Source organism: Grampus griseus, assembly GCF_964374135.1.
Source record: "Grampus griseus genome assembly, chromosome: 5".
NCBI classification, from domain to species: domain Eukaryota; kingdom Metazoa; phylum Chordata; class Mammalia; order Artiodactyla; family Delphinidae; genus Grampus; species Grampus griseus.
In genome coordinates, this window is record NC_138998.1 from 10,564,943 (window position 1) to 10,577,388 (window position 12,446).

The 12,446-nt window shown below is 37.3% G+C and overlaps 1 protein-coding gene across 1 annotated transcript in view; it reads left to right on the plus strand.

The window, feature by feature from the left end:
- Positions 1-781: 781 nt before the first annotated feature.
- Positions 782-12,446, plus strand: part of HACL1 (2-hydroxyacyl-CoA lyase 1) — a 41,166-nt gene continuing 29,501 nt past the window's right edge. Inside the window, exons 1-8 of the mRNA XM_082654067.1 lie at positions 782-908; positions 1,062-1,166; positions 3,375-3,415; positions 4,716-4,796; positions 5,888-5,960; positions 7,262-7,339; positions 8,296-8,390; positions 9,992-10,104. Coding sequence (XP_082510193.1) covers positions 819-908; positions 1,062-1,166; positions 3,375-3,415; positions 4,716-4,796; positions 5,888-5,960; positions 7,262-7,339; positions 8,296-8,390; positions 9,992-10,104 — 676 coding nt within the window. The 5' untranslated portion in view covers positions 782-818. The remainder of the gene's footprint in view (positions 909-1,061; positions 1,167-3,374; positions 3,416-4,715; positions 4,797-5,887; positions 5,961-7,261; positions 7,340-8,295; positions 8,391-9,991; positions 10,105-12,446) is intronic.

Consider the following 12,446-nt stretch of genomic DNA (forward strand, 5'->3'; position numbering starts at 1 on the left):
TAACAGTGAATAGAGCCCAAGACTGTTAGTCTGAAGCACGGTCTGGTCCAATGGCTCTGGGTAAGTTACTTTCTCTCTCGCTTGGGAGATTCCGTGTCCTCCTCTAAGACACGACGCAGAGTACACATCCGCTTACGGATTTAACTGACGGGTATTAATCTTCACGGACTGCAAAGCCACAAAGATATGAGCGTACAAATCAAAAAGCGTGTAAGTCAAATCCTCGAACTTAATGAACGCGGAAGAATGACCACGCAACCCAAAAACCACCTCGCCGTACAACCGGCACCAACCAGCCATCCGCATCCCAGCAGCCTTTGCGAAACCAGCCCGCAGCCCCCAGAGCCCCGAGGCCAGGGGCGGGGCCGGGAACGCGCGCCACGTCCCCTTCTGCCCAAGCCCCTAGCCCCCTTCCGCCCGGACTCTGCGTAAGTACCACCCGCCTTACGCAGTCTCGAAATGGCTCCGGGTGGTGGACTAAGGCGACAAGCCTCCGCGGTTCGACCTCTCACCTGCTCGGCACAGGCCTCCGCCTCCAGCTAGTCCCGCCTCCTCCTGACACTCTGCCGGCCGCGAATGGAGGGCCCGGGGAAAGGGCCAGGTTGTGGCAGGAGAGAGAGTGTGTTTACATCTCACCTCACCCCGAGCGGGCTGGTTTCAGCCCCGCCTCCTCCTCTCCGCCGTTTAAAGCGGTGGGTCGCCCTCCTCCTCACTCAGAGAAGCGGCCCCACGGTTGGTGTCTCCGGCGTTGGTTTGGCTGGGTGACTTCGCATCAGCCTGCTGTCCACTGCGAGAGGGCCTCGAACTTCAGGTGGAAGATGTCGGAAAGTAACTTGGCAGAAAGCAGCGACGGACGCGAGACGCTGGTGTCTGGTGCTAAAGTCGTCGCCCAGGCCCTGAAAACACAGGTGTGCTGGACCTTCCTGATTGAAAGGCTCCTACGGCAGCCGACGGGGCCGAGGCGTTGTCTTGGAAACGGGAGAGCGGCGGGGGAGGGCAGGGGGGAGCTTTGCTGGAGGTTTTCCTTTTAGCGGCCTCATTTCTCTGTTCTTGGCCCCCAGGATGTGAATTACATGTTTGGCATCGTAGGCATCCCGGTGACCGAAATCGCCCTTGCTGCCCAGGAGGTGGGCATCAGATACATCGGGATGAGGAACGAGCAGGCGGTAAGTATGGACTTGGAGAGCCGAATGCAAGATTGGGGATGAGTAATAATAATGGCAAATTTTCACTGCGGACAGTCGCCGCTTATCTCGCCTCTAATACTTTACACGTATCAATCACAACAATCCTAGGAGGCAAGAACCATTGTTAATCCTAGTTACAAATGAGAAAAGTGAGACCCAGAGGGGTTAAGAAACTTGCTCAAGGAGGCAGCTGGTATTGGCAGAGCCAGGATTTGAACTTAGGTATTCTGGGTCTGGAGTCCATGCTCTTACAGTATACAGTATTGTACTCTGCCCAGTCTAGAGTGTCAGAATTGGAAGGGACATTTACCTGGTCTGAATCCTGTCCCCTGACCTTCACTCTGTAACTATTATTATGTGTCTGTGTATTATTTGTCCGGTCTGACTTCCCTAGTAGGCTCTGAGCTTCAGGGGGTCACGGATATTATTTTTTCTTGACACATCTGTATCCCCAGTGCGTAGGTAGAGCCTGCACTTGATAGGAGGTCCGGTAGTACCTGCAAGGTGAATGGGTGAAGGCCAAGTCTCATGTTGTATAGTAGGTGGCTCTGCAAAGTGACAGGTATCACAAATGGTAAAGCCGTGATTGGACTCCAGAGGTGTCCTAAGCCCCAGTCCAGTGCTCATTCCACCTCATTACCTTGCCACCCTTCTTGGAGGCTTATTTGGAAGCACAAGAAAGGAAGTTAGGACATTTTGCCAACCCAGTCTCATTTCTTCCTAAAGGGCATTTAGCATTTTTCCAGATTATCTTGTATTTAATTTAGCACCTTCCTTGTCTTCCTATAGTGAGCTGAAGTGCAGTTTAAAAATAAAAACTAACCATATGAAGGCCATGAAGGAAATTTCAACAAATCTCCAAGGATTGGAAACAAACAGTATATGTGACCTGACCATATGGAAATAAACTGGAATTCAATTACAGAAAGATAGAAAATCCCCAAACATTTGGAAATTCAGTACATTTGAATCCTTTATAAATATTTGAAAAGATTAATAAAATCAATAACCTTCACGGCAGACTGATTAAGAATAAAAGAGAAAAAATACAAATTACCAGTGTCAGGGGTGAAAAAGGGGATGTCACCATGGACCCTAAATAACCAGTGGGGTGAAGAAGAAATCACAATGGAAAATGGAAAACATTTTGAATTGAATGATGATGAGAAGATGAGATCTCAAACATGTAAGCTATAGCTAAAGCAGTTCTAAGAGGAAATAGTTTTAAATGAATCTATACTTAGTAAAGAAGATCAAAAAAAATCAATGCTCTAAGCGTACATATTAAGAAGCTAGAAAAAGACAACCAAGGTAAACCCAAACTGAAAATAATAAGTACAAACAAGTAAAATAATAAGTACAAAAGCAGGAATTGGGCTTCCCTGGTGGCACAGTGGTTAAGAATCTGCCTGCCAATGCAAGGGACACGGGTTTGAGCCCTGGCCCAGGAAGATCCCACATGCCGCAGAGCAAGTAAGCCCATGTGCCACAACTACTGAGCCTGAGCTCTAGAGCCCGCAAGCCACAGCTACTGAGCCCACGTGACACAACTACTGAAGCCTGTGTGCCTACAGCCCGTGCTCCGCAACAAGAGAAGCCACGACAATGAGAAGCCCACGCACTGCAAGGAAGAGTAGCCCCCGCTCACCGCAACTAGAGAAAGCCCACGCATGGCAATGAAGACCCAACACAGCCAAAAATAAATAAATTTATTTTTTTAAAAAAAGCAGAAATCAATGGAAGAGAAAACAAAGAAACAATAGAGAAAAATCAACAAATCTAAATATTGGTTCTTTGAAAAGATTAATAAATTTGGTAAATCCCTAGCAAGACTGATGAAGAATAAAAGAGAAAAAATACAAATTATCAATGTTAGGAATAAAAAAGAGGACATTCCTATTGATCCTGCAGACGTTTAAGCAATTATAAGATGATATTATGAATAACTAGATGATATGGACAAATTTCTTGAAAAACTAAAAATTAGATGCTTAAACCATTATTTAAAATTTACAGGTAGAACATTACTCGTTAGAATGAAAAATGTTCCAATTCCCCCTTACTTGAGAATGAATTATTATATACATACTTTATACATGTATAATACTTAATAATACTTATTACTTAATACAATTTAATACTATAAGAGTCCCAAAATGCTTAAGTCCCAGTGTTTTTTCTTTGTAGGCTTGTTATGCTGCCTCTGCAGTTGGATATCTGACCGGCAGGTAAACTCAAGTCTATGTTTTATCTCAACTTCTTTTTTTAAACTGAGTTATAATTAACATACAGTATTATATTAGTTTTAGGTGTACAGCATAGTGATTCAGTATTTTTATACATTATGAAATGGTCACCACCATAAGACCAGTTCCCATCTATCACCATATAAAGTTGTTAAAATATTATTAACTGTGTTCCTATGCTGTACATTTCATCCCGATGACTTACGTATTTTATAGCTGGCAGTCTGTACCTCTTAATCCCCTTCACCTATTTTATCCATTCCTCCACACACCTCCCATCTGGCAACCACCAGTTTTTTCTCTGTCTCTGAGTTTATTTTCTGTTCATTGTTTTGTTTTTAAGAGTCCACATATAAGTGAAATCATATGGTATTTGGTTTTCTCTATCTAATTTATTTCACTAAGCATAATATCCTCCGAGTCCATCCACGTCGACACAGATGGCAAGATTTCATTCATTTTTATGACTGAGTAATATTTCAGTGTGTGTGTGTATCAATCACATCTTCTCTATCCATTCATCCATGGATGGGCACTGAGGTTGCTTCCATATCTTGGCTGTTGTAAATAGTGCTGCATGAACATAGGGGTACATATATCTTTCGGAATTAGTGTTTTTGTTTTCCACCACCCAGAGTGGAATTGCTGGATTGTATGGTAGTTCTATTTTTAGTTTTTTGAGGAACCTCCATATTGTTTTTCACAGTGGCTGCACCAATTTAAAGGCTGTCTTAAATAGAGGTTCTTAAGAAATTACTGTATAAATTGAAAATGGCAAGTTGAATTATATGGAGATACCTTTTTTTCGGTGCTTTAAGCTTAGAAATTCATCTAGGGTAAAGCTTTCAAGTTCAATTTAAAAAATTGGGGAAGAGCACTACATTTCAGAATTACTTCCTGGCAAAGACCAATTTACATTATATATTTGTTAAGAAAATTTTTAAAAACACTTTTTTTCCATATAGAAATGTACTCAGTAGTCAAAAATTTGCTTCTGTATGCAGTCAACTTGATTTAGCCCAAATATAATAGGAGCAAAGTATAAAGAGGTTAGTGAAATAACAGTGTGAGGATGGTAGGTACCTTATTTCTTACAGGAAGACTGATATAACCTTTTTTATTCTAATTAAAAAAATATTCTAATAATAGTTTTACAATTGTAGTAAAGATCTATATATCCTGCCTTTGAAGTTCAAGAAGGTGACATTTCACCCTAAAGTGATATGAATCAAGTGTTGCATTTGACCTGCTTTTAATAAAATTAATTCTGTTTTGCTTTTAGGCCGGGAGTTTGCCTTGTTGTTTCTGGCCCAGGTCTCATCCATGCTTTGGGTGGTATGGCAAATGCAAACATGAACTGTTGGTAATTACTTAAAACATTTTCTTAAAAATCTCAATGCATGATTTTACCTAGTGGAGCAACCACTGATATGTGGTGGGAAGACCAGGGGTCAGGTGCTTAAGGAAATGGCTTAGTGAAAAATTAAGAGAGTTAGGAAGAAAATAAGAAAAAAAAATCAACAGCTCTTTTACCTAGAAAAAAAGACTATTAATATTTTGGAATAAATATGTGTATATTCCATATCTATCTATCTATCTATATATATGTGTGAATGTGTGTATAAGTCTCTTTAAGTGAAGAACTGTTTATCAAAGATCCCAGTTCAGTATGCAAGAATGTATTTAATTTTTCACCTTGTCTTGCATAACTAGCAGGACAATTGAAATCTTATATTTATTGAGTTGGCTTTATAAGCAGATTAGTTGCTCTTGCCCTTAATCCCATCTCTGGTTCTTTACTCATAAGATCATGTTAAAGGGGGATATGTTTTGATCAGTTCATAAAATGTTTAAATTTCCTGTGGGAAGGACATTGTTTTCTTTCTTGCCATGTGTTTCCTACTTTTTAGGGTTTGACTTCTTTTCTTTCGTTCTTCCTACACTTTCTCTTTCTTATCTACTTTAGTATCTGATAATTTTTGAGTAACTTTAACTTTGCTGTATCTTTTTTTTTTTCTCCCCAAAGCATAAGAATTTTATTGCTGAGGAATTTTTTTCATTCTGCCATTTCCAAATAGACTCATTTAGGAAAGTGTGACAAAAGTTTTTTTCTTCTCTTAATTTCAAGAATAATAGGAAGGGCATAACAATTCATTTTACATCATCACACCCAGAGGTTTAGAATCAGTATCCAAAAGAAGCAGGGGAGAGAGGGGCATGGAGGAAAAATATTTACCGCAAATTACAGATTTTTCCAAAATTGAGGAAGTGTTCTCTCACACCAAGTTGTTTCCTAAATCTTTCTAAATTGGCAGTTTTTAAGGGAAAATGTAATTCTCTCTCTTTCTCTCTTTTTTAACATTCATTGAGTGTTTATTATTTATTGGGTACTTGCTGAGTACTTTACATGTTGATCTCATTTGTAATTCTCTTTTAAAAAAATTAATATTTCAGGCCCTTGATTGTGATTGGTGGTTCCTCTGAAAGAAGTCAGGAAACAATGGGGGCCTTCCAGGAGTTTCCTCAGGTACCCAACTCTAAGATCTTCCCTCTATCATTTTAGTAACGTAAGTATACTCCATTAAGATTTATGGAGAAGAAATTAAAACTCCTGTCTGCAAAATAAACAATTAAAATAAAAGTACCTGAGATATTTTAAAGGTAATTTTCCTCAACTACAAGAAACTCTCAGTGTGGTTATTAAGAAAGCTTAGGCTCTGTTTAGGAGCAATCTTCCAAGAAATACACCTTTTTGACAGAAATTTAAACTCTGAAAATAATCTCTTCAAAGAGTCAAGAAAATGCAGGAATAAAAATGGCTTGGGACTATCAGACTTTGAGGAAGAGAAAAGTTGAGAGGAAAACTCCTACTCATACCTGTGGGACTAAGACTACCAACTGTTAAGTAGATTTTATATCAAAAAGTATTAAGAGAAACAGTTTCTATTGAATATACAATGCTTCAAAGTACATTAAACAGTGAAAAATTAACACTACTGAATTTATGTCAAACAGCATAACAACAAAATATATAACAGGAAAACTGGCAGAAATGTAAAAATAGATTATTATTGTAATGAGATATAATAGATGAAGTTGTGTATTCCTGGCTTTAGAATTTCTGGGTCCAAGGATATACTTACTTACATTTTTAGGAGACATTGTCAGCTTCCCTTCCTATTTATATTCTCACCAGAGTTTATGGGAGTGCCTGTTTTCTTGTATTATGATAGATGCTGGGTATTATCTAACTTTTTTATTTTTGCCAATCTAAGAAATGAAAATTGTGTCTTGTTTTGATTTTCTTCCTGAATCACACCAAGGCAGAGATTTGGTTGTACTTTGAACAGGCTTTTTTTTTTTTTAAGAAGATGTTGGGGGTAGGAGTTTATTAATTTATTTATTTATTTTTGGCTGTGTTGGGTCTTCGTTTCTGTGCAAGGGCTTTCTCTAGTTGTGGTGAGCGGGGGCCACTTTTCATCGCGGTGCGTGGGCCTCTCACTATCGCGGCCTCTCTTGTTGCGGAGCACAGGCTCCAGACGCGCAGGCTCAGTAGTTGTGGCTCACAGGCCTAGATGCTCTGCGGCATGTGGGATCCTCCCAGATTAGGATTCGAACCCGTGTCCCCTGCATTAGCAGGCAGATTCTCAACCACTGCACCACCAGGGAAGCCCCTGAATAGGCTTTTAAGAAGCAATCTAGGTAATGCATTTTTCTCCATCTTGCCTCTAAACATAATAGAAAGTAATGGCTTAACATTTTGTCATCTTTCAGAAGAGTAATATGATACATGAGCTGAATTTTAAGTGATTTTCTTTTCGCATATAGGTTGAAGCTTGTAGATTATATAGCAAGTTCTCTGCCCGGCCAAGTAGCATAGAAGCTATTCCCTCTATTATCGAAAAGGTACAGTATTTAATTACAAGCTCTCCAAGTCAGCTGGTTTTTCTTAATTGCTTATTACCTGTGTTACTTTTATTCTCCATAGAATGAGTAGCAATTTGGAATATATTCAGGCAATTAGCAATGATATTGATAAATAGCTATGTACATTTTAATATTCACTGTCATTAACTTAATTAAAGAAACCGATAAAATAAATTATTTTGGAAAAAATTTCCCCTCTACTTTAGTTTTTAAAATTTTTTTAAACTATGGAAAAATAAAAAGAAGGATATAATGAAACCCTGGGTACCCTTTCTCTTATACTTTTGCAAGATTATTTTTGAAAATAATACTTATATTATTAAGTATTATTACTTAAATTTTTGAAAATTAGTACTTATTACTTAAATTATTTAAGTATTATTACTTAAATTTACTTTAAGTTTTTGAAAATTAGTACTTCTATTAGTATTAATGTAAGACCATCTCTTAGTTGATTAAACAACGTATTATAAGTTAGTTTTATATGTGAAGTTATATTTAAGCTGTTTCAAAAACCATGTGTTACAGAAACCATTTGATACATGTTACAACATCAGTTTCTGAAACCTTTGCTAAATCATTAGCATTAGGAAGCAGGTGAAAGTAATGTTATAAAGTAAAGACTTGGAAGGCAGAACCTAGTAGATAATTTCTAGGACTAAAGTGTAATAGAAAATGAATTTTAAAGCCCTAAGTGTGTATTTTTTTCTTATCTCTCCCCTTTTAAACAAAAATATCTTTTAAAATATATAGAATCAATAGAGGGCATTTCAATGTAATTAAAATTGGTTACTTCTAAGGATGTTGCATCAACTAGGGATGTTGAGAAAAATCAAAATAGTGTTCATTTCACAATTTTAAATTATCTTTGAGTGGAATGTGATAATAAGGATTGAGATTTTTAAAATATTTTCTTCCATTTGTAATGAACTTAGGCAGTGAGAAGCAGTATTTATGGTCGTCCAGGTGCTTGCTATGTTGACATACCTGCAGATTTTGTGAACCTCCAGGTGAATGTGAACTCTATAAGGTGAGTAATAGTTAACTGGAGTTCTTTCTTAATTGTGTTACCATAATGCTTACCTTTTAAAAAGAATTTACCTAGCAGTTTATAAGTTAATCTTCAATTTGTCTTAACTTTTGAAGATTTAGTAATTAAACTGAATCCTGGCCAAAGGGCTTAATTCTCTTAATTAAAATGGCATTATTTAGGAATTATTTTGGGGTTTAATTACTAAATCAAATACGTGGGGCTTCACAAACTCCTCATTTGAAATTATTCTTTCAGTAACCATAAAAAACTAATCCTCATGTAGTATGGTTACTTAGAGTCTTCATGGTATAAACCAAGAGATGAAGTGACTATTGAAAAATAGTAATTTTCAAATAGTTCTAGTAAGAACTCAGCATAAAAAATTTCAGTCTGTCTCTGTGATTTAAAAATATTTCAACACCAGATGTTACTATGATTTGCCAAGTTCCCCTATTCCATAAATAAACACTGAGTGAACAATAAGTACAACAAACTGGTATCTAAGTCACTCCTGGTAAGGATGGGTACTTGGGTTACTGCATCACCCTGAGTACCATTTAGCGCATTCCTGCTGTCATGGACCTAGTGACTACAGAGAGACAGTGGGCATTTCTGTTCACTCAGGATACCAAGTAGAGGTTTCCATTTGGGAGAGTCAGACAAAAAGGACATCTATTCTTCATAATACCTGAACATGACAATCAAAATAATATTATTGGGGTTGGGGGGAGATGTGCCTTAGGTAAGTTAACTCTGTAAGCCTTCTTTAAAATTTTTGTAAAGATTTGGATGTCCTTTTTTGGTATTATATGCCCAAGTTTTGTACAGTATGATGTTTATTAATTAGGATAAATGAACTAAAACACTGAGGAGTTGGTGTCTAGAAATACTTAACTATGACAGTTTTAATATTTCTTTCACTAATGCATATTGTGATACTAAAATATTGACTTACTCAATGAGTGGAAATATAGTGAGGTAGTTAAAAGCATGGACTTTGGAGACAGAAAAACCGATTTCAATCCAGTCTTTGCCACATGCCATCTGGGGACCCCAGGCAAGTTACCTACTTTTTGAGGTTTTTTTTTTCACAGTAGTGAAACAGAGATAATGGTAATACCTAATCTCATTATTTTGAAAATTAAATAAGGATAAATGGTACATAGTAGGTATGAAACATTAACTTTTAGTATTTTTTTTATTATTACTACAACAACAACTACTACCACAGTGTGAAGCCATTAATTCAGATTTCCTGTCAGTGAATTGCTCCTTTGGTTGTTAAATGATCTTAGGGAATAAATATTAATTTACCAGGTATGATAAGGATATTATGGTTATATGGGAGAAAGTCCTTATCTTTTAATTTTTAAGTCTTGCTGTGGTAATCTACTGTCAAATGGTTTAGAAAGAAATGTGTATGTATATTTATGCATGTATGTGTGAGGCAAATGTGGTAAAATATTAGTAGTTGAATTTACAGGGTGGGCATATGGAGTTTATTATAGTATTTTTTCTACCTTTTTCTGTATTTGATATTTTCACAATAAAAAAGTTAAAAAGTTGGCCTCCTAATTAACAGAGCTCTTTATTTCCAGGTACATGGAGTGCTGCATGCCACCTCCTGTTAGTATGGCAGAAAGCTCTGCTGTATGTATGGCAGCATCTGTTATTAGGAATGCCAAACAGCCCCTTCTTATCATCGGGAAAGGTAGCATTGAATGGAACTCTAAATCTTGCTAGGCTTTCAAAAGAATGCTGATTCTGTTTAGAAGTTGTCTTCATTATTTATTAGCATTGGCTCTAATGTTTGAAATTGGAATAAAAATTCTCTTTATTCATTTAGCATTATTTATTAGTTTTGAAATCAGAATTATTCTAGAATGCCTGGAATATCACCTATTACATTTCTTTCTTTTTTTGTAAATTTATTTAGTTTATTTATTTTTGGCTGCGTTGGGTCTTCGTTGCTGAATGTGGGCTTTCTCTAGTTGTGTCGAGCGGGGGCTACTCTTCGTTGTGGTGTACAGGCTTCTCATTGTGGTGGCTTCTCTAGTTGCAGATCATGGGCTCTTGGTGCATGGGCTTCAGTAGTTCTGGCACATGGGCTCAGTAGTTGTGGCTCGTGGGCTCTAGGCACACAGGCTTAAGTGGTTGTGGCACACGGGCTTAGTTGCTCCTTGGCATGTGGGATCTTCCCAGACCAGGGATCGAACCCGTGTCCCCTGCATTGGCAGGCGGATTCTTAACCACTGCACCACCAGGGAAGTCCCTATTACATTTCTTATGAATAAAATGTGTTTCTTTCCATTATGAAGATTACACATGAATATTATTAAAAATTTGGAAAATCCAGTAGATTAGAAAGAAGAAATCCCTTCATCCAAAGAAGATCATTTTAACATGTAGTACTTTTGTATTCCTTTTTGCATGTATATTTTATACCTTGTGATCATACTGTATAGACAGTTTTTTATTTATTTTTTTTTTGTGGTATACGGGCCTCTCACTGTTGTGGGCTCTCCCGTTGTGGAGCACAGGCTCCGGACGCGCAGGCTCAGCGGCCATGGCTCACAGGCCTAGCCGCTCCGCGGCATGTGGGATCTTCCTGGACCGGGACACGAACCCGTGTCCCCTGCATCGGCAGATGGACTCTCAACCACTGTGCCACCAGGGAAGCCCTAGACAGTTTTTTTTAAGTATACAATCTAATATCTTTTGGTATATTTACAAAGTTGTGCATCCATCACCACAATCAATTTTAGAATATCGTTATTACCCTCTCCCAAATCCCACATCCCTTAGCTGTCACCCCAAACCTCCTTAGCCCTCTGCCCCAGGCGACCATGAATCTATTTTCTGTCTCTATAGATTTGCCTATTTGGACACTTCTTTTAAATAGAATCATATAATGTATGGTCCTTTGTGACTGACGTTTTTGATTTAGCGTAATGTTTTCAAGGTTCATCCACGTTGTAGCATGTATCAGTACATCATTTCTTTTTATTGCTGAATAATAATGATAATATATTTACTATAATTATATATAATATAATAAATATAATTCATAGTTACTATTGTTATTATTCCATTGTATGGACATGCCACATTTAATTTAATCCATTCATAGTTGATGGACATTCGGGATGTTTCCACTTTTGAACTACTGTGAAAAATGTTGCTATGAACATTCATGTACAAATGTTTGTGTGGATGTATGTTTTCAGTTCTCTTCAGTACGTACCTAGGAGTGGGATTGCTGGGTCAAATGGCCACTCTATTAGACAGTTTCGTATTATAGTTAATTCATTTAATGTTAGAATAACATGTTCTCATGGTGTTACATTTTCTTCCCAAATATAATTTTTAATGTCCATTCATGTATATACTAATACTTTGCTGGCAAATATTTAAATCTTTGCCAGTTTTTGTTTGTGTTTAGAATAGCTGCAACAGACTCGTTTGTACTTAAAGCTTTTTCCATATTTAGGATATAAGATAGATTCCCAGAAAGAAAATTAATTAAATTAAAATGTATTCATATTTTAAGGCCTTTGGAACATATTGTCCAATTGCTTTCTCCCAAGGTATTGTACCAGTTTATACACATGTCAGCAATTTATTATAGTATCCATTATATGTTCTAGACCTAAAGGGGCTATGAATCTTCTATGACCATGCTAGTCATTTATCAACTACAGGAGGTAACTACATAGAAATTAAAAACAGTTTTAGTAAAAATGGTGGACAACAGAAAAAAATTGAAGTCAGAGCTGAGTTTTGTACAGCTATGTGATATATTAGCTCTGTGACCTTGGCAAAAACTGCTTTGAGTCTCAGTTACCTCACTTGTAAAATAGAGATTAGCTACCTCAACAGTACTGTTAAAATTAAACAACAAAATAATAGAAAGAGCTCAGTGGATGCTAGTTTTTGTACTTCCTTCAACCACCATTTAATGAGTCCTTATGATAAGGCAGGGATTATAGAAAACATTTGTGGGATATATAGAGAAATAATGGTTCCTACTTATAAGTAGACAGACCTGGTCAC